Source organism: Dermacentor silvarum, chromosome 11 (genome assembly GCF_013339745.2).
Source record: "Dermacentor silvarum isolate Dsil-2018 chromosome 11, BIME_Dsil_1.4, whole genome shotgun sequence".
NCBI classification, from domain to species: domain Eukaryota; kingdom Metazoa; phylum Arthropoda; class Arachnida; order Ixodida; family Ixodidae; genus Dermacentor; species Dermacentor silvarum.
In genome coordinates, this window is record NC_051164.1 from 4,899,371 (window position 1) to 4,924,152 (window position 24,782).

Sequence of the window (24,782 nt, forward strand, 5' to 3'; positions counted from 1 at the left end):
TTGGTACCGTATATACTCGTGTAAGGGCCGCCCTCGTGTAAGGGCCGCACCCCTACTTTGAAAGGAGAAATTTCAAAAAAAAGTTCGAAAAGTCCCGCCAGAACGGTGTAGTTAGTTCAATCGAAGCTAGATGGCGCTGCCAGTTTTCCGCTTCCGCCGGTCAAGCCGTTGAGCTGGTTGAGCCAATGCCTCCTAGGAGGCGTTGGTTGAGCGTTGGCGTACGGCGCCATGATTGCTTTGTGTGGTGCATCATTTGCATTGTGTCGCTGGCGAACTGGTGTCACTCCGTCAGTAGTAGTGAGCCCTGTTTGAGCCAGCGCAGGTGACGGAAGATGGGCCAGCATTTGAGATCGTTCACTGCTTCATTTAAACTGCAACTGACTGAATATGCTGAGGAGCATGGCAAGCAAGAAGCTGGACGCAAGTACGACATAGACGAGAAGCGCGTGCGTTACTGGATAAAGCAGAAAGATGCCCTCGCCGCTACCAACAGGAGCCAAAAGGCGTTTCGCGACAAGAAGTGCAAATACCCGGAACTCGAAGGTGAACTCGTCAAATATGTCATTGACACTCGAAATGACGGCTACGCTGTATCAACAGACATGGTACGCGTGAAAGCCCTGAACATCGCTTGCCACATGGAAATACCCAAGGCACAATTCAAGGCAAGTCGGGGGTGGGCTACGCGTTTTATGAACCGGAATCAGCTCTCTATCCGCCGCAGAACGACGATTTGTCAAAAACTTCCAAGTGAATACGAAAGCCATGTGGTTAAATTCCATCGCTTTGTGAATGCTCTCAGGAGGGAACATGAGTACGACCTCTCCCAAATTGGAAATGCGGACCAGACTCCTTTGTGGTTCGACGCACCTGAAAGCACCACAGTGGATTTAAGGGGCGCGAAAAGTGTGTCTGTGCGCACGACCGGCGCAGAACGTCAAAGATGCACTGTGATGCTGTGCATCACGGCAGATGGCAGAAAACTTCCGCTGTATGTCGTGTTTAAAAGAAAGACTCTCCCAAAAGAAAAGTTCCCTCAGGGAATCATCGTACGTGCCCAGGAAAAAGGTTGGATGTGCGAGGAACTCGTCGTAGACTGGATCAAGACCGTATGGGCAAACAGACCTGGAGGCCTGTTACAACGGAAAGCCCTCCTTGTTCTGGACAGTTTCAGGGGCCACTTGACTGACCGTGTCAAGGACCGACTCGCCGCGACTCGCACGGACTTTGCCGTTATTCCTGGAGGGCTAACAAGTGTGCGGCAGCCGCTTGACGTCTGCATTAACCGTCTTTCAAAACGAAATTTCGCCGATGTTACTCGGAATGGATGGCTGGAGGTCATCATGAGAAGACCCCTACCCGGCTGAAGCGGGCATCACTCCAACAAGTGTGTGCATGGATTTTGAGTGCGTGGCGTGCCGTGTCATTGGAAACAGTTGCGAAAAGCTTGAAGGTGACTGGAATTTCGAACAGCATGGACGGTACTGAGCATGATCGTCTCTGGGGGGATGCAGACGCCGAGGCAAGCTCTTCCGAGGGCGAGGACAGCGATAGTAACATGGAATCGTAATAAAAACATTCCTGGCATGTCATTTGTGACTCTCTTGCACACTTCTACTGCTGCGGAAACAGTATAGACCTTTGGCGAGCTGTCGTCGGCCTGATTCGTGTAAGGGCCGCACCAAGCGAAAATTTCGAAAAAAAAAGTGCGGCCCTTACACGAGTATATACGGTACTTGTCTATTACAAGTGCAACACATACGGCACTTTCCACTTCGGTCTTCAAATGCGCACTCTGGATACTGCGTATGACATGTGCAAATAGAAAATTACTCACATGCACCAATATAATTAAAATTTCTTGCACAAGAAACCGCACCAAAAGGAGCAATACGTCGGCATTTAATGAGTGCTGATTCAATATTACTCTATGAGCGAGTAAAGATATCCAGAATACATATTCGTAACTTAGTAACGTCCTTTGTTGGAACTCGGCGCATCTCGATGTTGGTGTCCGACAGAAGAACCCGTTTTTTCGTCAGTGCTTCATTGGCAATGTTGAAGAGCCGCTCCACCACTGTCGTGTTGTACTTGAGGAAAGTTGGTTCAGTCGCTCGAAGTTCATCTGCAACAGCGGGTAGTCAACTGGTACCAGCGGGTACCGCGACAGCTCATCCTGTGCCTCGGCTGGAAGACATTGGTGCCCGAACGAGAAGAAATCTTCGGGTGGGGACGAGGTGGCAACATCTGCGCTGTCTGGTTTGGTCACCGCAGTCAGCTCTGTCTTGGTATTGATGGTTGCCAGTCAGAAAAAAATGACGGAGAACTCGCGAAAAAAAATGCACCATAGTCACGTAACAGGCTAGCGGTAGTTCTTTGTGCCTCACGCGGTCGCCCATCCGGCCTGCATGATGTACTGCGTACGTGTGTATGTCTGTTCAATGCCATGGAACGTTTACAGAAGGAACGCCGTTCCATCTGCCATTGCTTCGTAAACCTAACGAGTTACCGTTACAGTTCCACCGACCCTTTATGGAACGGTGGCATTCCTCCATTCATCCCAAAAGGAACTTGTTCCAGGAGCACGCCATTCCGTACAACACTGGTGCTATCTTGCTGATGGTAGATTCGGGGCCCACAGAATGTTAGCTGTGCTGTGAGGTGGGGCACAGCTTTCAAATGGCAGCATTGTCAATAAGTAGGTTGAATGAGCTAGCTGTGATGTGAACCTTATGACAGAGGCAAAAAAATGTTATGGCAGAGTTCTCAAGGACAGAAGCTGCACTAAACATGCGACCGTTGATTGACAGGTGGCAGCTCTTTGCAGCCTGTGCAAGGGGTTGTGGGTGGATGGAATGTCTCTGAGGTGATGGTGAATGACTAGGGGTGTGATTTTTGAGAATGAATCGAATAGTGCCATAAGCGAATCGAATACTTTTCAAATTGTTCGAATAATGAACAGCCATTGTCACAATTAATATATAAGCATGGTGACATCACAGTATTCTTAACGTTAGCAAGTTTTTCTCATTGCAAAGTGCGTTAAGAAGCGTTGTAAGCGTTATGAAGCATTAGGAGCAAACAAGTAGTTTCTTCGCATTCACAGGTCTTTTCAGAGTGCGAATGATCGCTGTATAGCCTGCAAAATACGGCTACTCAAGTGACGAAGCCTACTCCATTGTGCGAGTTCTCGTGTTTTATGTCTATACTATTCCCGAGCGAGTGAAAATTTACAGTACTTTTGCTTCAATTTTATGTCTATTTGGGCACAGTTGATGCTTTGAAATATTAGAAAAATATTAGCATTATTTATGAATAGTGACTGTTTGATTCGAAGACCAAATCAAATAGGACACCATGCGATTCGTTATTCGAAAGTTTCCAACATTTGCACACCTCTACAAATGACGCAGTCTATGTATCTGTGTTTTATATTATGGGCCGACTTACGTCGCAAAGCATCCCTCGGAACTTTCGAAGGCATAGCACTGCTACATCCTGCAAGGCTCACACAAGTAAATGGTGCACCTCTTTGCTTATATTGCGAGACGCCTAAACTGTCAACTGAAATATCTACGGCATTATAATGGCATAAAAGCAATTATCCTGGCATGTTCTGTGTGACAATATGATACGTTACCCTTGCGGGTCATCAATTTCTATTTAACGAAAAAAAGCTTCTGGTGACATGAAAGCCAGTAGAGCAGCGTATTTACATTCCTGCCAAGTTTACTTGCTCGGGTTTCATCACTGTACATTGCAGTGATTATGCAAGATTAAAAAATGAGATGAAATGGCTAGCCATGTGTATGGGAGTGTTTGCCTATGTCTTGGCAATGGTATTGCCACACTAAGGTGTTATTGCGCAACAAAAGGACATGGACGGCAGAGAAAAAATACACGCACCAAGCGCAAACTTTCAACTAAATTTATTGTGCCACTGAATCAGTTTATATGTGTCAGGCGGTATAGACTGCGCATGCACTGTCTGCAGGTGTCTGTCGCGGAACGCATTTTACGAGAAGCGCGACCCAGCACGCCGAAACCTGTTGCCGATGTCTCTCGGCAAACGGCCCAAAGTAAGTGTTGTACCTTACATGCACGGGATATCCCATAACTTGAAAAAGATGGCCCAAAGGGCAAATGTAAGAGTGGTTTTTTCTGCTCCCAACAAGCTCGGCAAGCTTTGCAAGTTGACGGATCCAAATGCCGTTCCCCCCGATAAGTGCACGAAGCATCACCGAAAAAAGTTCGTAGAGTGTGCTCACCGCGTGGTGTACAACCTCCCGCTTTCATATGGAAAGCAATACATCGGGCAAACTGGGCGTTGTCTCAATGATCGGCTCCGCAAACACCGCAATAATGTAAAAAATGGCATCGGTGGGTTCTTGGCGATTCATTGTCGCGATCATGGCTGCAAACCTATCGAGGACGAGTGCATGATTGTGTCCCGTGGTAGGACGCAGCTTATCCGGGAAATAACTGAAGCGCAGATGATTGCAAAACTGGGTGATAAGTGTGTTAGTTTCCCTTCACTGGCTCTCACAGAAAAAGAACTAAGTTTCTTGGAGGCGGCATCACTTGACTCGTAACTATGTTACACGAATACGCAATCCTTTTAGTTCATGTAAGTGCATGCGCAGTCTATACCGCCTGACACATATAAACTGATTCAGTGGCACAGTAAATTTAGTTGAAAGTTTGCGCTTGGTGTGTGTATTTTTTCTCTGCCGTTCATGTCCTTTTGCTGCGCAATAACACCTTAGTAATGGACTACCAACTTGCCCGCAATGCTGCCCTCATTATTGCCACACAACTATTTGGAAAGTGCAGTACCAGTCGTTCATACCACACCTTAAAGCCCGACCCTCATGGAGCGAACTTCCCCGACGATGTTTGCGCATCAAAAAGTGTAGCGAGACGCGCCGCCGTGTTATCGCCTCACCGCCCCTCATGCGACGATCCAGCGGCGAACGCCGCCGAGCCGCTATCAATGTGGCCAGCCGTGAAGCAGGATATTACTGTTTTTTAAATGTAACCCACAGTAAGATTTAGCATGTTGCGACACTTAATAACGTCATAACTTAGTGTTTTATAATTTTTCTTGAGTTATTTCTTCTACAACATACGCGGTTCCATTACGCTTTGAATTTCGCATACATAGGGCAACCAAGTAATTCTATGTGTGTGTGCGTCAGGAAAGTGCCAGAGGCAGCGCAATGGAAGCCAGGAGCGCGTTGTATTTTTACTTCCCATGTCCGCCGATCTGCAGCGAAACAGACAAGCAGTACAACCTATCTACCATAGCCCCCGAAAGCTTCCCATCTCAGAGGCCATCTCCCAACTTTACCTACAGGTGGCGCTCGCATCTCAATGAAAATTTCTCTCGCTAGGCTTAGGCGCGTTCGAAACGAGAAGCGATCTCGAAAATTCCTCAAGATTAGCCATAACACTCTTTCGCCGAAGCGGCATGAGACTAAGCAAAAGCCGTTGGCGCAGTCAGTTGCTACGAACGAAGTGAATTCTACAAAAACAACGCCAAATTCAGTTCGAAGCGGGTGACCGGGACCGCCGCCATGTTTTACATAAGCTCAATCCCATGATGCAACGGCCGGAAGTGCTGCCTCCTGATTGGATCGGGCTTGTCGCCGCGCGCTGGACGCTTCCGGCGGCGGGCGAAAATATCTATCCCCTCCAAATCGGTGGCGCGCATCGAAATTTTTGACGCCTACCGAAGAGCGGCCGCCGTCGGACGAAGTTCGCCGCTTGGACGCCGGAAATTCGTTCTATGAGGGTCGGGCTTAACGCAAGAGCATGGTGAACAAAGGATTTATGTTTTTTTTTGGCAGCAAGTTTAGCCTGATGTAGTACAATCTGCCACCTGCAAATAATCTCCAACTTCTTTTTCTACATCCTTGTTCCAAAAGAGCAAGCAGGCATTGTGCCACTCTCAGTGGCAGTTTCCAGCCTACTCCCTCCCTGTTTCCCACTCTGTATGTGTGTGTTTTACATCGAATAATAATCTGTGTGTGTTCGGCTAATAATTTTTATTTCTCTCACAGCTACAGAGTAGCCAGGAAAAGGAGATGCAGGGCAAAAAGCTTCTTTGATGCAGCTTGAAGACCCCCCGGTGCTTCATCAGGCACCGGGGGTCTTCAAGGCCCGGGCCGGGTAGGGGCCAGGTTTGATATTGCCGAGCTGGGTTTGGGTGGACCAATGCGTGGCACTTTCGGGCTCGGGCCTGAAAAAAAAAAAAAAAAACAGAAACGGCCTGTGCAGTGCTCTAAATTGGATGCTAAACCAAAATCTCTTTCGCGGCATTTGTAGGCTTTGCTGCATAACACGGTTATATTGCAGCAAAACTGACTTTGACACCGTGTGGCGAAGCCAATTTTAGGAAACCGACCGCCATTGTGCAACACATACCATTGCCCATTTTTTTGCAAGAAAATCGGTTGTGCATTAGATTTCTACTTTGTTTACAAGTTTTAGTGTCTTTTTTACGTTAGCTTTATACTTTGGACACATAGAAAGTGGTAGCGCATTTGATTCGGGGGTGCTTTTTCTGCGTTTTGTTTAATACAACGGGTCGCTGCTCAAGTCAATCAATTTTGTCGATCCTGTCGGGGTTGAAATAATGGAAGTTGCCTGTGTAAGCTGGGCATCTTGAGATGACACAGAACGTGTCTAAATTGGGCATCAGTGTGTGTCTGTTTTGATGCACTTTGTGCAGTGTTGCGACATCGCAATCAACTGGTCGGGTGGCCTGCACCATGCCAAGAAGTTTGAGGCATCGGGCTTCTGCTACGTCAACGACATCGTCATCGCTATTCTCGAGTTGCTTAAGTACCACCCACGAGTGCTCTACATTGACATCGACATTCACCACGGGGACGGTGTCCAGGTGAGTTAACTAAGGGGTTTCACAATACAGCACATCATTATTAAAGACCTTTTCACTGGACACTTTCAGACAATTTCCATGGATGTTAACCTTTTAATCTTCACAAAAGAAAACTTTAAAGGTGCCCTAAAACACTTAAAGTAAGCATAGAATGGCCTCACTATTAAACCACCTCAGATATTTTTTGAACATTTCAAGTAAACACGCGCATCGAGTTCAGCATGCCGTCACGATCAACGATGCCAAACGCTGCAGCGCTATGCGCCGCGGGAGCGCCACAAAATAAAAAAAACAATGCTGTCCTCCTCCCCTCGCCTTTCTGGTATCCCCAGCGGACGTCACGATGTCATCAGGGTGCATCTGGTGATGTCAACCGGGTCGACGATGTCGATTGGTCGATCAAGAACCTAGGACTTTGTCTCCTAGGAGGTACGCGCACTCCCTGCTCGCCCTTGTCGTGTTGCTCGCTTGTGTGCGCTTGCGAATCGGTAATTACAGCCCGCAACGCAAGTGCCAAATCGCTCGTGTTGCAACACAGTCATGCTTAGCGGTCTGATTAACTGTGCGAACAGTGTCGGCCTTTCCAGACGTGCGCGCAACACAGGGTCTATAGCGGCACGTTTCGCATAACACTCGCCGGCACCGCAGCAACAGCGGGTAGCCGAGAAGCGCCGAGTCTATGTCCACGTTACCGGCACGCTAACTCGCCACACGCCGTCGGTCGACAATGGTTTTGCTCACGATCGGCGAGATTTCCATGCCGTACGTAGAGAGAATGAGACCGGGACTCATTTGCGTGGCAGCCTCACCACCGCTGATCGCTCGACGGCGCCGATATCGTGGCTAGGCCTTTTCCGGTTCCCTTCAAAGCTAAAGCGGACGGCGCTTCGAAATGAATTACCGACGCTCACAAGCCGCAATATTTTCTGATCGTTGTTATGGCTCTTCGCAATAATTGTACACAAAAAAGAAAAATACGCTGATATTAGTGGCGCCGTCGGCTGCGATGCGAGCACAGCCGAGCCCATCGTCTCCCGTCGGTAGCCGTGCACTCAGTTGCAGCCGATGTTTTCGTTGCCAGTGGCGGAGCCGCGCAGCTTCGCGGTCGTCGATTGGCCTGTTGATCGTGCAGCGGGCGGGGCGCCGGCCGAACTGCCGTCTACTTTGGACACCTGTCGTGCGGCAGACTGGAGGCCGGTTCGTCGTCCGTATATGTGCCGCTAGCATCATGGCTAGAGTGGACGTGCCTTAACTGGAAGTAGGCAGTGTTTTGAGAAGCGCGTTGGCGATGACGTTTGTCACGTGACATTTGGAGCAGCACTCGGCGAGGAGGGGAGACCAGCCGACGAGGAGAGTAGCGAAGGAAAGAGCGAAACGAGGGAGGGCCGTTTTTCGATCATCAAACGCGCGTAACTCCGCTATTACGGCACCATTTCGAAAAATTCTCGCGCCTACGGGTTCGTTGTAGACTCGTGCACAAGTGCAACGCCAGAACTAAATTTCGACCTCTGGGTGGTTTAGGGGCCCTTTAAAGGACGTCACCTTCCGCAAAATGATTTTCAAATCCTTTGAGTATCGGGGGCGAGCTCCACCACTGGAAAAGCTGGTGCCACTGTCGGCGTGACGTGGTACGAGGGATCACGTGGACACGGCGGCCGCGTCGTCTGCTTCGGAAGCGCCGAAGCGAGCTGAAAGGGAGAGTTTAGTCTCACCTTCGCTACGGTTTTGATTACGTGGGGATGTTTTCCCGCTTCGAGTGCCTGCTTGACAGCGCTTGAAAGCACTGTAATAGGTAGTGGCTACCTTTGAAAGTACACGGTAGGCTACTGCTCGGTGCCGCAGTGTCAGACGTACGCAACGGAGCGCGGCCTTCGCACGTATACCCGCAGGACACTAAGCTGTGTGAATCTTGGATCGCAAAACTTAAAACCGGCAAGTAGCCACCGGCTACAACTCGCGTGTGCAGCAAGCCTTTCTGCGAGGAAGATTTCTGCTACAACGTCTGGGCTGCGATGTTCGGTGAGGAGCAAGAAGCGTGCACCGAGCGTTTGCCCGCTCGCGCTGCCTGGCTAATGTTATGGAGCTTTCGTCTATGAACTTGTTGATGCTAGATATTCCGAAGTTCACTGGAATGACGAGGGAACAATAAGAAGCACATTAAAGACATTTAAGCATGGCATATGCGCATGATTGTGTTTATTTATTTTATTTATTTTCCTGCTCTCAATTGCCCGAAGGCTTTACAGAGAGGAGGGGCAAGACCAAATGTAACTGTTAATGGTGGTTGTGAAAATTCTTCGAGTCAGAGATGGCAGTAATGGAGGCAGGGAGGCGGTTTCAGTCTTCTGAGGTTCTTGGTATAAGTGATTCAGAGTAAATTTTTGTGCGACAAAGGGGTACACCAACTTTCTGGGAATGATCAATGCGAAATGATACGTGCGATGGCCGATGGAGTAATTCTTTCATAAGTGTGTGATCGAAGTAAAAGATTTTATGGAAGAGGCACAGTCGAGAACACTTTCGGCACAGAGCGAGGTCCGGTAGGGCAAGAGTTAGTTTCATTGAGGAGACACTAGAATATCGACTATAGTTAGTATAAACCGCAGCGACAGTTCATTGTATAAACCGCGTCCGTCCATTCATTGTTTCCTGATGTTAGCACCAAACAATGAATGTACTGGATTAAGAAAGAAGAAGCAGCGGGAAACTGCTTGCGGAGAAGACCGATAAACATGCAGTGTGACATAACTTAAGAAATAATGATATTGAAATGGTTGCTTGTGTACTGTCAAATGCTCATATTGTTACGTGTGGAAAGACACACACGAAAGAGGCTATTTACAATATAATTACACTGGAATCAAACCGCCAGGCCGACACCTTGCTCGCGCCAAAAGCCCAGACACACTTCATCGTCTTTCTCGCGGCGGCTCGTCTCGAGCATCTCTAGATGATATTGTAATAATATGCTGCGGCCTAAAGCTCATGGCACGGAGCGAAAACGCGCTCGCAGCGAAAGCGAAACATTGTGCGCAGACATGCATACGACGCGCAGTCGGTTGCTGCTAACCCGAGCGATCGCTGCATTGAGGCTTCATTCTGTTATGTTTCATTTGGTTAGACAGACAGCCCACTATAAGAACATATTTCACATAGTTTGCTCTCAGCGATTGCCTACCTTTCACGCAAGGAGACTCCATTGGGAGACTCCATTGTGGTAACTGTGCACAATGGGCATTCACTGTAAGTACAGTCGAGCCCGACTATATCGAACCCGTTTATATCAAATTATCCCGTATATCGAACAATTTCTAAACACGGTAAATTTGCATTGAGAATATATAGCAAAAGTTACTGTTACATCGAACGAAAATAGCAACGACAACCGATATATCAAACTCCATGTGCCTCAAAAGTCCCCCAGCAAGTTGGGTTTCCCTCGCGGTGGCGGGGAAAACTGCCGGCGCCACCCTAGAAAAGGTGGTTTAGACCCGGCTGTGCACGGGCGAACACCCCCCTACAAAAAATTATCCTGGCCTGCTCACAGCGCTTACAGCCAATCAGAGGCTGTCGTGCTTTCTCCGAGGCGCGGAGGCGGTACAAGTGAGCGCCATTTTTTCTTTCTTTATGCTTGTGTGCCTGCTGCTGCCTCTTTTCCTCGAGTCCTCATTCAGCGTGGTTCGTGCTGGTGGTGTTGCTTGTGGTGTTGCCTGTCAGTGCGGACGATGATGTCGCCATCATGGGCCAGCTACAAGATGAGGACTACGTTGCAGACGTCGTGCCGACCACGAGCCAAAGCGACAGCAATAAGGAAATTGACGATGGCCCGGTGCCTACATCCTCCGAAGTGATTAGTGCACTTGCGTTGGTCCGGCGCTATTGCGTGAATATAGAAGGTTGCGGCCTCAGCTGCTCCGACTCGTTGGACAACGTGGAGGCGTGCGTGCTGTCGCAGGCAGCGAAGTCTCTGAAACAGAAGAAAATCCAGGACTATTTTGTTCCAAAGTAGGGCACGCAAGTAAGCCACCATATTAATAAAGTACTTTTCTTATTGGTATGTGCCTTTGCGTCATCAAATCCTATAGCAGGCCTATATCGAATTATGCCATATATCGAACTAATAAACGTTTTTTGGCGAGTTCGATATACCCAGGTTCGACTGTATTCGGTAAAGAGATAGTCTGTAAACCATTGTGTGTGTTCTGTTTGCCCAAGGTTATTATTTTGACAGTAAAAAACTTCCCTCATTTCGAGAGTACATACAGAAATGTCAAGGAGGGCTTCCGCATCTTGTTTTTATTGAGCGCCGACAGCCAAACGTATTAGGAGTACGCCGCATGTATCCCTCATACTACGCAAGCGAGGCGCTTCCGACAGATGGCGACTCTGTAAGTCGTTGCCCCCAATAAGTGGAGTTAGATGTAGTAATCGCACCGATGAGCAGCATTCGCTCTCCTTTTGTCTCCACTAGCGCACCGGAACTTACACAGGAGAGGGGGCAAGGCCCCGCCGAAAATGTGAGTGTCTCGCCGGTGCTTGTCGCGGCACCCCGTGGTGGCTGCAGTATCTACACTGTGCAGCATGCCGCTGCTATCTTGGAGACCACACGCAGCAGCTGCGTGTACACGTAGACTGGCAGGGCAAAGATGAAATACTTTTTCTACCTCTTTGACATGTGTATTACTGGGACAGCAGTTTAGAGCTCGAAACTGGGCTTGCCTTCTCCGTCAAACAGTCTGCACATTTTGTTATGCATCGACGATACCCAACACTGATTTTTTTTTTACCCTCCGGTTACCTCGTCATCCCCAGCATCGCCACAGCATGAGGAAAAAGGAAAGTTCTCCACAATTGCTTCCACTTGGATTTGAAGCCATGCCAGTAGGCATTTCCAAGTCGAGCACGCTGACCACTGCAACATCAGTGCGTGGCAATTACTGTAATGGAATGCTATGGGCTGCACACAGACTCTAAAAGCAGTGGCATCTGTGCGTGTACAGTATAGACCACTAACCGCTTATAGTGCAGGACCAGATATAGTACGGTCTTTTCAGACTCCCGTTAATTTTCCCATAGCACTCCATGTATACGCATACCGCTTGCAGTGCAGCCGCGCGAGACGAAATACCGGTTATAATGCGGCTTCCACGGGAGAATCTCGCCAACAAGATTGAGAGCGAGCACGCTTCTCAACAACGTGCGTGCTGCCGGCCGGCGTATGCATTATTCAATGCAATCAAACGCTAATTCAGACTTATTTGGCCACACATCGGTTAATTCGAACTACTTCCGGAGCTCGGTGAGCGAGGAGCGCCGCAAATGTGCAACACAAAAGAGCAAAAACGACGCTAGCGTCCATCCGAAACGAAGCGGCGGAGTCCGCATCGCCACAGCCATCAGTTGAAATCGTACGTGAATGACAGCAACACCGGAACGCTTCGAGCTTCTTTGCGTCTTTAAAGCCTGTATTCTTGCGTTTACCGCCGCGCATAACATCGCATTGGCCGCGGGCTTTCGTAACTGCGTAGTTGTCATCCACGATCGTGTCGATAGCGGCCGCGGTTTTCTCAGCAGCGGTTGTGGCGAACAGTAGTTTCGTTTTTATTCGGTACGCGCGTCGGCTGTGTGCCTAAAAAAACTGCGTAGTCGCCATTGATGATCGCATAGATAGTGACCGCGGTTTCGTCTGCAGTTGTTGTAGCAAATGGTAGTTAATTCGTCCAGACTCGGTGCGTGCGTCGGGCGCGTGCCTTCAGCACTGCAATGTCTCCGTTCATAATCGCGTTGATAGCGATCACGGTTTTTTCCGCAGCGGTTGCAGCAAACAGTTGTTTCGTTTTGACTCAGCGCAAAGCTGTCGAGCTTGAAGAGAACCGGCTACATCGCGATTATGTTTTCGCCAGCTCACTGGCGAAAACGTAATCGCGATGTGCGTGCGATAGTACAAAGCGTGTCTACATGCTTGGTCTACATGTTTTGCATACGTGCAGGGCTTGAAAATCGTTATTTTGGTTATAGTGCGGTGCCGCTTATAGTGCAGATATTCGCGACTCCGGCGTTATAAGCAGTCTACACTGTATTTTGGAGGTCATAACATGCAATACTGTACTGGACATAGAATACCATATAGACTTGTGCAAGGGCCACACCTATGTAAGGGCCCTAACTAGAAAAATGTGGAGAAGAGAAAAATTGCCAACAGAGAAGCAATCGCATTTGGTGCCCCGATGCCGCGCACGTGCGTCGGGTAATTTTCGTGTGCTGTGGGCTTTCACGTGCTGCTATTAGATGGCAAGAGCTCTGAGAATCGGGAGGTGTGCACAAGTGTGCTGCCACCACTTTGACCAAAGGGTTTGGTCCCGTGTAAGGGACCTTGTCAAATTTGGGGACAAAAATGTGCGGCCCTTACACGAGTCTATACAGTAGGTTATGTGCTTCACATTGAAATTGTTCTTGATAAAATGGCGGTGTGCTTGCGTGCAATTCTTCGTTGTCATGCTCGTGAAAACGGCATGATAGCAAAAAGGCGTACATGACAACGACGATAAGCCTGAAACATGGCTCGTAGCCACCGAGAATAAGGTTGTTGGTTGAAAACAACGTTGAAAGCAATGAATGCCAACAGTGACTGTCAAGGTCTCATGGTGGTAAATACGACGCTAGGAACTTTTGAGTCATGAAAAGCCTTTATGGGACCTGAGCATAAAATAAAATACGTTTATCACCACTGAGCACGCTACAAACCCACTCGAAAAAACCCTCACACAGCAAACCATACAGGGTGTTCATTTTTAAGTTTTACGGAATTTTTAGAAATCGCCTGTGGCAGGTAGCATAATTCTTATCGTTGAGCTGTGCTATTCCGTTGTGTGGCTGAAACCATACCTCACTCCATAATCACTATAGCTTTAGGACCATGTCGTTCTTCTTGTTTCATTTATTTTTGTCATAGAGAATCATTTAATACCTCAGTGCTTTCTATGACTACACGTCAGCAAGCGTTTGTGTGTGCATGTGTCTTTGTGCCTGTACTTCTACATTCGCCCTGTAGTGTGTTTGCAGCATAGAGTCGATGCTCTTCCTAAGGGAGAGAGTAACGCCACACCTTGCAACAGGTGCCGCAGAATTAAAAGAAAACATGTGTCAGTCCATGCGCCATTTGCCGGCACCTGCTTTGACGGACGCCAGTGAAGAAGCAGACGAAGACCGTCCAATTGAGGCGCGGGTGCTTGAGCTTTTCGTGTGCTCGGTCGGCGGTTAGAGACCCGGGCTCTTCGTTTCGGCAGGTCGCCTGTTTCCCTAGAATGTGACAATAATATATATATATATACAGGGTGTCCCAGCTATCACGCAGCACGATTTAAAAAAGAGAACGGCGTTACGCGAAGCAAATCTAGTGCGATTTGTTTCCAGTGCAGTGGAGTAGCCGCCAGTGATTTTTTCGTTACTGAGATTTAATTAGTTAATTGTAATTGATTACCTAACTCGAGAAGTACTGTCCTAATTATCAAAGTGTCAATTAGAAAATTGTAGAGAAACATGAAAAACTCCCGATACAGCTCAATATGTTCTACATAAATGTGTTTTTTCCGAGCGTGAAAGATGCCCACGAATGCACGCAAAGCGCCTCGAGTGGCCAGTTGCGCGGCAATTCTGCGTGTATTCGCAGGCTCCTTTCACGCTCGGAAAAACACATTTATGTAGCACGTATTGAGCAACAGAAAGCTGTATCGGGAGTTTTTCATGTTGCTCTACAATTTTCTAATTGACACTTGGACAATTAGGACAGTACTTCTCAAGTTAGATAATTAATTACAATTAACAAATTAAATTTCAGTAACGAACAAATCACTAGCGGCTACTCTACTGCACTGGAAACAATACGCACTAATTTTGTTTTGCGTAACGCCGTTTCTATTTTTTAAAATCGTGCTGCGTGATAGCTGGGACACCCTGTATATATATATACACACATACGAGGTCTGTTAAAAAGTATCCGACCTTTGGTCGAAGAAAAAAAAACTGGCATAACTGGAGCGTTGGAAACCTAATAACCCTGAAAGTGGTCTCCTTGGGACTCCACACACTTCTCCCAGCGGTGCTGCCATTGTTGGAAGCATTCCGAGAAGGCCTCTTTCGGAATGGAGTTTAGCTCAGCTGTTGTTGCAGCCATAATGTCCTTTCTTATCTGAAATCACGCTTCTTTCAATGGCCTCTTGAGTTTGGGAAACAGCCAGAAGTCGCAGGGGGCCATATCAGGAGAGTAAGGAACCTGTTGAACTACAGGAGTCTGGTTTTTCGCCAAAAAAGTCTGAATCAAGTGCGAGGATTGTACAGGAGCATTGTCGTGATGGATGCGCCAATTTCCTGTTGACTACAACTCCGGTCTCTTGCGCCGCACAACATCACGTAGGCGACTAAGGACATCCCTGTAGTAGTCTTTAGATATTGTTTGACTGTGGTGCGTACTTGGGTGTACCACACTGCGGTAGTCAAAGAAAGCAGTCAGCATGACTTTGACGTTGCTGCGCACTTGGCGGGCCTTCTTTGGTCTTGGTGACGTGGAATGCTTCCACTGTGACGACTGGGATTTGGTTTCCAGGTCGTACCCGTACACCCAAGACTCGTCACCAGTGATTATGGTCACTGTTTGTGGAATCCAGCATGTCCTGTGAGACTTCAACACGAAGTTGCTTTTGCTCCACGGTGAGCAGCTTCGGCACGAATTTCGCTGGAACTCTCTTCATGACCAAATCTTTGATCATAATGGAATGTGCAGAAAAAATACTGATGCCCACCTCTTCCGCAATTTCTCGGATAGTAACACGACGGTCCTGCATCACCGCAGCGTTCACTTCGGCAATGACCTGGTCATTTCGGCATGTTGATGGCTGACCGGAGCATGGCTCGCTCTCTACTGATGTGCGGCCATCTTTAAACCGGTTGTACCACTCCTTAATCTGTGTGCTGCTCATAGCATCGTCACCGAAAGCCGTCTGAATCTTCCGAATGGTTTCCACTTGGCTGTCGCCCAGTTTCTGGCAAAATTTGATGCAGTAGCGCTGCTCCAGTTGCTCCGCCATTTTCCTTTTAATAAAAAAACTAACGAGAGCACTGCGCACTACCTCAGTCAAATGCTGTGTCCCAGCGACTGATGCTATCGGCAGGCAGGAAAAAAATTTGCGCATGCGCATGAAGGTTGAAGGTCGGCTGATGCAAGCGCGCTTCTTTCATATCCATCAGGTGTTCGCAAAAAAAAATAATAATAAGGTCGGATACTTTTCTAACAGACCTCGTACATAGATATACATACTGGTCGCCGTGCCATGAGGGCCCTCCCTCCACTGATGGGACGCTTTGAGCACTGCCCTCCTCTGTAGGAGAACTTGAGTATGGATGGATGAGTAGCAGTGGCGGTGGCGTGTGCATCTCATTGCCAATGTTATCAACACATAAGTTCCTGAAGAGAATCCTGCCTCTTTAGCTCATCTGAAACAAAAGGAGTCAGCCGCCAAGGTAAAGGGAACGTACATAGTGGAGTTCAGAAAAGTATAAAGGCTACACTCGGGGTACACAAGTGGCTAACAATAACGCAAATGTAGTGCCAGAAGCAGACAATGACGGGACGAGGGAAACCGTCTTTTAAGTGAACCCGCCAAACTTACGAGGCCTGTATGGTCTGGCTTTGCTACACTTGAAGTTAGATTACAACATGAAGTACTCATATCTGCAGTCTTTTCACTTCCCCTGTTTTTGTGTAACCTACCAAAAAGCAAGCCACGCAAAGCTGTATGACGATGTGTCACAAACACCACTTGTGACACACTCTAGGCACGTGCCCAGTGTGTCGCCCCCCCCCCCCACCCTTGGTTACGCCACTGCTCAATTTGAGGATCATATTTGCAGACATGATGCTCAATAGGGATGAAAATATGGTCCTCTAGTTCAATGGATGTTACTGTGTGGGCCTATAAGAATTGGCAACAAGGCTTGTTATGGCAAGCTTACCCACAGTGGAGTTCATTTTTGACAGACTCGACTTGCTGCTGTTTGAAATCTAGCATTGTACATTCTTGAAGGCATGTGAAAGCTTTAGTTAGACCACAGTTATTAGTTTTTTAGACCAACTCTTAGTTTGTGTATGATAGACAACTGGTAACATGCAAGGTAACATTTTATTTTGATACTTTATTCCCCCACTAAAGATATTGATACATGCATATTGCGTGTTTCTTGTGGACGACGCGCGCGAGCGCCCCAACGAAGAAGACAAACTGCTCCTTGCTCTCGAGCTGTCAGCTGAACTGGCCAGCGCTGCAGTTGTCTTTTGTTAATATACATTGTAATCGCCACGGTGCTCCGCAGTGGCCGCACCGTCCAGCTTTCCACCATGGCTCTCTGTGACGACACCTCGTCTGCTTCTACTCCAATAACAATGTACGTCATGGTTACCAATCCCCGCGATCCTGGCATATGCCAAGATAATGTCGACGTTGAGGACTCACTTGGCATGTATGAGCGTGTTAGCCAAAACAACTGCTGGGACCCTACCATAATGCTAGCGAATGTCCTCTTCTACTTGAGCGGAACACCTCGTGTCTGGTTCCGGACGCACGAGGACGAGATCTCTAGCTGGGATGCTTTCAAGGAGAAGCTCCGCGACCTCTTCGGAAATCCGACTGTTCGGCAGCTGGCTGCATGAAAAGAGTTTGCTACCCGAGTACAGTCTTCCACTGAATCGTATGTCTCGTACATACAAGACGTGCTCGCTCTTTGCCGGAAAGTCAACGAGAAAATGGCCAAGGTTGCCAAAGTAGGCCCCATTCTCAAAGGGCTCAACTTGTTGATCTTGAACAATGTTTCCACAATCGACATCCTTATTAAGGAATGCCGCCGCTTTGAGCTCGCCAAAAGCCATCGCATCATTCCACAGTTCTTCCTGCTCCCTAACACGGCTGCGATGTCATCCTGCGTCGACCTTACTGCTTCGCCCCCCTTCAATGAGAACGTCACACGTATTGTTCGCCGCGAGCTCGAGGCTGCAAGTTCCATCCACGCCCACTTTCCTCTACCATTGACCAACCGGCCCTAGCGATCTCCCTCATTCAGGCGGTTGTGCGGCAAGAATTTAATAACCTCAGTTTTCCTGCTGCCTGCTCTGTCTCCCGACCTGACGCCAGACCGGTGCCGACAGCTGCGCCTCGCAGCGTTCTGTGTTCCCCTCCCAGATACAGCAACCCTACAGAGTGGAGAACTCCGGACAAGCCAATCTGCTTCCGTTGCCTCTGAATTGGCAATATAGCACGCCACTGCCGCACTTCCTGGACATCCCCGTATTCGAGCTACTTTTCCCCGTCTCCTCGCCCATATGCCGACCCTTGCCGCTACTCGCCTCGCCGTATGCCTCCTACCTCGACGTGTCCGTCGATGATGAGTCGTCCCGCTCACTCGCCATCACCTCAGCGTTTCTGTCCCTGTTGCCCCAGCCACACCGCTATGCGTTGCCGACCAATTATGGCCCCTCCCGGACGGAAAACTAGGACCAAGCAGCTCCTGGGGGTAGTGCTGCATTATCTTCATCGTGTCAACATCCTCCATTGATCCTCCCAACAAACCAGACCTTACTTGATGTTCACGTCGACGGTGTCCCTTTGACGACGTTGATAGATACTGGAGCCCAGGTGTCCATAATGAGTTATAACCTCCGTCGTCGACTGATGAAGAAGGTTCTCACGCCTGCTACTACACCAGCCATCGTCGATGGCTACACAACGCATCATCGATGGCAGCATTGTTGCCGTCACTGGAATGTGTACTTCCGATATAAGCATCGCTGACAGCCACGTTCCAGTTCTTTTTCCAGTGCTGACTAATTGCCCCCATGACCTAATTCTCGACTAGACTTTCTTACGGGCGCATTCAGCTTTGATCGACTGTTTTGCCGGTACCCTTTGCTTCAAACTTCCTCTGCTCACACATATTCGTGCCGAACTGCCGAACAACTTTACTACGACCGTCTTCGTCCGCCTGCCGCCTAGAGCCTTGACTTTCGTCGATTTGCTATCATCTTTACCTGTGCCCGATGGTCATTACGTTGCCACACCTGTTCTTGATGTGCAATGTCACTGTGCCCCACCTGTTCTTGATGTGCAATGTCACTGTGCCCCACCTGTTCTTGATGTGCAATGTCACTGTGCCCCATCTGTTCTTGATGTGCAATATCACTGTGCCCCACTCTGTCGTGACCATTGCCGATAACTGGACATGCCTCTCGTCAATTTTGGCCCGACAAAGCAACTTCTATCCCAAGGCATATTGGTTGCAATGCTTCGTGCTATAAATGGTTTCATCCAGCGCCACTGCGCTCTGGCAATGCTGTGCGCCAGCATCCGGCGCCCTTAGGAAACTTCCGGTAGCCGTTCCTTTTGCTCGTTTTTTCTGGTACAATCGAGTCACGCTACAACGAAATTCACGGGACACGCAAAAAATTTCGTTGTGGCGGAACTTCGGTGTCGCGAAATTAGTATGTACAGTCGAATCTTGAAAATTCGAACTCGAAGGGGCCGGAAAATTTGTTCGAATTAAAAGAAGGGAATTATTTTTGATGTATTTGTGCACCATAGCACGACGTACGAACGGTGCGAGTAGTGAAATATCGCGGCGGGCAAGCACATAGCGAGCGAGGGCCACGAACTGCCCAACACGGCCAACGCTCGCTTCCCGATAACGGCAGAAAACGAAACTTCAGGGAGCGGGCGGCGCCGACAAGCCGACGGACGCGCGTGGGGACCGTCAAAGGTGAGGGAGGAGGGCGGCAGGGAAGCGGATTTGGTCTCGGCAAACCCGTTGCTTCGGTTTTTCCCTTCGCGCTCCCTCGTAGCTCCCTGACCTTCGACTGTCTCCGTGCGCGCCTGCCGCCGTTCTGGCGCCGCCCGGACCGGCGCCAGCTTAGCCCGCTCCCCAAAGTCCCATTTCAGTCGACCTAGGCTTCTTACAATAAATGACTTTTGAGAATGAACAGTTATTTGTGAATACATATTGAAAAGCAGAAACAAGGCATATGACACAGAAAACATGTGCATGTACACGTGCACTGCTTACCACTTCATCCTCCATCTTGCAGCAATAAAAGTGCCATTACGAAATGCAAAAACTCCCGTGTGATTGTGTTGTAGGGCACATGAAAGAACCCCAGGTGGTCAAAATTAATCCGGAACCCTTCACTACGGCGCGCCTCATAATCAGAACTGGTTTTGGCACGTAAAACCACAGAAAGAAGAAAAAAGTGCCATTAAAGTTTTTCTAGTTTGTGGCAGTCCCATTGCCTGCCTTGAAGACAACAGTCTGCGTTCATTGCATGTCCTCACTAAGATGCTCCGCTTGTTGCTCTGGGGTTGTAACTGAGGGAATGTGTTTGGAGCCCGGCGAAAACGAAAATCGCACGACATCATCGTCCAGCGGATTGGGCAGCTCTCTGCCTCTTAAGATCAGCTTTTGGCGATACCGATCTTTTGCTTCGGTGCTAAGCGCCTTAAAGGAGTCGCTCGTCATCTCTACAATATTCACGATGTAGAATCAGCCCATCACAGATTCCACCAAGCAGTGCAAACATCGACACGCCGGCCTCACGTCGCGCATGCCTTCAAACAACATAGCCGGAAGTGCTTCTAGATCTCCTGCCGGAAGTTCCGATGGGGCAACCAATCAGCGGCAAGCGAGGTTTGTTTGTAAACACTGAAACCGTCTATAGGAGATGACCACATCATGACATTTTCCGTAGACGTCTGCTCCAATTCTTCACGTCCACAGGATGCTATTTGCCCTGATGCAACATTTAGTCCCATGATTGCTGCGGACCTATTGCCTGTACAAGCAGCAGCAGCTCTGTGTCGCCTTTTGGTTTCCTACAACGACATTGTCGACCTCAACAATCGACAATTGAGCCACACTTCAATTGTTAAGCATCACATAAATACTGGTGATGCCAGTCCTATTCATCGCCGGCTATATCGAGTTTCTGCTTCAGAGCCTAAGGTTATTCAAGATAAAGTGAACAAGATGCTTGCCAAAGGCATTGTTGAACCCTTGTCGAGCCCTTGAGTGTCGCCCATTGTGCTTGTTAAAAAAGAAAGATGGCACGTGGCGTTTATGCGTAGATTATCAACATCTAAACCGAATTACCAAACAAGACGTCTGCCCCTTGCCTCGCATTGACGACGCCCTCGATTGTCCCCACGGTGCCAACTACTTTTCATCAATAGACCTTTGGTCTGGTTATTGGCAAATTTCTGTGAATGAAAAGGACCAAGAGAAGATTGCGTTCGTCACCCCTGATGGTCTATATCCATTCAAAGTTATGCTATTTGGTCTATGCAATGCCCCAGCAACGTTCGATTGTATGATGGACTGTTTGCTTTAAGGGTTCAAGTGGTCAACATGCCTCTGCTACCTAGACGACGTTCTCGTATTTTCGCCTACATAAGACACACCTTGAGCGCTTATCAGCTGTTCAAGTTCTTCCGTGAGGCTGGGCTCCAACTAAATTCATCAAAGTGTCACTTCGGTAGTCGGCAGACTACAGTGGTGGGCCACCTCGTTGACGCTTCCGGTATTCGACCAGATCCAGAGAAAATTCGTGCTGTCATGTCTTTTCCTGTACCTCAGTCTGTCAAAGACGTCCGAAGTTTTATAGGACTGTGCTCCTACTTCCGACGGTTTGTTAAAGACTTCGCAGCGATAGCCCAGCCACTTACTGATCTTATGAAGCAGGACGTGCTGTTTATGTGGGGTCCTGCTCAAACTGCTGCGTTTGCCCACCTGACCAACATTCTCACCACGCCACCTATACTGGCCCACTTTGACCCGTCTTCTCCTACAGATGTCCGTACCGATGCCAGTGGTCATGGTATCGGAGCCGTCTTAGCCCAATGCCAACAGGGACAAGATTGTGTTATCGCCTACGCTAGCCGCCTCCTGACAGCAGCAGGAATTCCAAATTCCGCCCGTACTTGTATGGCACGCACTTCTCTGTAATCACGGACTAGCACGCGCTCTGCTGGCTTTCCTCACTCAAGGATCCTACCGGCCGGCTTGGTCGCTGGGCTCTGCGGCAAGTAGTCGGGCCGCCTACATCAAGATGCAGACTGTTTGTCACGCTATCCAGTGGACGAACCACCCGCCAACCCTGACACCATGCTTGCATTCTCTCCGTTTCTCCGCTGTTACACGTCGCCGACGAGCAACGCCGTGATGCCACTTTGCGCGCCATCATTGAGCGCTTGGAATCTTCACCTTCCGATTCGTCCCTTCACTTGTATGTTCTCCGGGATGGTATATTATACTGCCACAATGTACGTCCTGACGGTCCTGCCCTACTCCTCGTCATTCCTAAGCACCTCCAGTCGGCTGTTCTCCAAGAACTTCACGACTTATCAACGGCAGGTCATCTCGGCGTTTCCTGCACCCGCGACCGGATTCGCCAACGCTTTTTTTGGCCAGGCCTTGCCCGCTCCGTCCGGAAATACGTTGCGGCGTGTGAGAAATGCCAGCGCCGAAAAATACCATCAACGCTCCCTGCCGGGTGCCTTCAGCTGCTCGAAATTCCTTCGGAAGCCGTTCTTTTGCATTGGCTTGGACTTACCCTTTCCCTCTATTAACATTTGGCAACAAGTGGGTCACTGTGGCGACAGATTACGCCACGTGCTGCGCCATCACCAGAGCACTTCCAACAAGTTGCGCTACAGATGTCGCGGATTTTCTTTTACCCAATGTGATTCTGCAGTATGGAGCTCCATACCATCCGCTCACTGACCGTGGTCGGACATTCCTTTCTAAAGTCATCGCCGACATCCCGCAGTCCTGCTCAACTAGGCACAAGCTGACAACGTCGTACCATCCATAGACTAATGGTCTGGCGGAGCCTCTGAATTGAACCCTGACAGACATGCTTACAAAGTACGTGTCACGACACTGCCGGTTATTCCCCGTTCTTTCTGTTGTTAGGCAGAGAACCCATATTGCCACTGGACACATTCCTTCCATCCGCCGCAGTAGAGACCTGCGAATATACACTTGACGCCATCACCACGGCAGCTCAAGCACGCGAAATTGCGCGTGCTCGCTTCCTGACCTCATAAGAGAACCAATGGCGTTTGTACGATCTACAACACAGAGACATCCACTGTGGATCTCTGGTACTCTTGTTGTCCCCGAGTCGTCACGTTGGCCTGTCAGAAAAACTCCTGTCTCGGTACACAGGCCCATATCGAGTGCTGCGTGCTGCGACTCCAGTTACTTGTTAAATCGCCCCAGTCAGTACCAGTGCCTCATCTGCCCCGAATATCACTGACGTTGTGCATGGCGCATGCCTAAAACCGTATTACTCTCCTGTTACCACCGATATCTAGATGCACCGGCATGGTGCTTCGGCCGGGGATAAGAGACATGCACATTGCGTGTTTCTTGTGGACGATGCGCGCAGGCGCCCCGACGAAGAAGACTAACTGCTCCTTGCTCTCGAGCTGTCGGCTGAACTGGCCAGCGCTACAGTTGTCGTTTGTAAATATACATTGTTAATAGTCTCCAGTGCTTAATCCTTCGTTCGTGTAACAATATTAAGGCAACAAACACATTTCTGTCTGCCCTGCAATAGCAAAATGCACAGCTTATGCTTGGAAGCTCCAGAGGAACATACCGAGCTTGATTTAGCTGTTCATACGACACAATTCTGAAGCACCAACTCATATTGCACAGGCATATCCAAAACAGTAAACGTGGAGACTGAGCCAATAACAACAATGTGGAATGGCCCTGCTACTGTAATCCTACAACAGTAGCTGTTATATACGATTCCGATACAGAACTCGCTGCCTGACCAGTCACCGAGTTCCTAGACAAATGCCCATTCACATTCGCACCGTGCTTGAAAACCGCAACACTAGACGTAAGATCACACCATTTTAATACATGAGCAAAAAGAGCTCAATCTTATTCCCCATGCGTTTCCAGGCAGTTCAAGATTACGCGCCAAAGTGACCTGACGCAGTGTGCAGCCTGAGGCAAGTTTCTAACTGCAACTAGCGCTGCACTTAATTCAGTGGTTGCAGATTACCCATTGGCGAAAGACATTGTCAAGTGCGCGCCTTACTATAACGGAAGCATGCTGCCAGGAAAGTGACGCATTTTGTTATAGAACTCCTAATTTCAGCAGTGCCCTGCACACAGTAGACTGCCAAACTGAATAAATTCAAACACATGAAATGCACGCTAAGCACTTTCCGTATAGGCGCGGAATCATGGGCTGGTAAACAAACCTTTTTATGCGTTGCCGCACCTCAGTTCTTATTGAACACACCATGTTTCAATCAGCATTCACGATTTCCAAAGTTTTCACGGATAGCGGCAAGTGATAAAATCGCATGGAGTCATCACGACGACCTGCTTTTTCGTTTGAAATAGAGACGCTGCACGCTTGCATATGCAGTTGTCAGTAGCGGTGGCTAAACATTGCCACAACTGCCTGGTGATAGCATGTCATATATGCAGAGTGTGCCACGTAAGTTAGAAATCGCTTACTGTGGAGGACTTGCTCAGTCCAACGAATGATGGATGACTGTCGTGTTTTCGCGGTGGCACAAGATGGCTGACACAAGATATTTCTTGGATGGCCTTGGTGCCTGCCCGCTGGATGGATCAACTTTCTCTGGTGCTGTGCTGTTCCGCGATGTTGTGCAGGTGCGTGGTGGGGTAACTCTGAATAAAAAAGTAGTGCGCTGATCTCCGCTCCAGTTCACGCTTTGGATGCCTCTTACAAGAAAAATCTTTGCTCTGCGTGCGTGAGTGATACATCGCCATGTTCTGGACCACTCTCCTGCAGTTG

At 48.8% G+C, this 24,782-nt stretch overlaps 1 protein-coding gene across 2 annotated transcripts in view; it reads left to right on the top strand.

The window, feature by feature from the left end:
• The window catches only part of LOC119433431 (histone deacetylase 3), a 140,788-nt gene that overhangs the window by 50,184 nt on the left and 65,822 nt on the right, over positions 1–24,782 (top strand). For both annotated transcript variants that reach the window (XM_037700637.2, XM_037700638.2), the window contains exon 5: positions 6,734–6,904. In XM_037700637.2, coding sequence (XP_037556565.1) covers positions 6,734–6,904 — 171 coding nt within the window. The remainder of the gene's footprint in view (positions 1–6,733; positions 6,905–24,782) is intronic.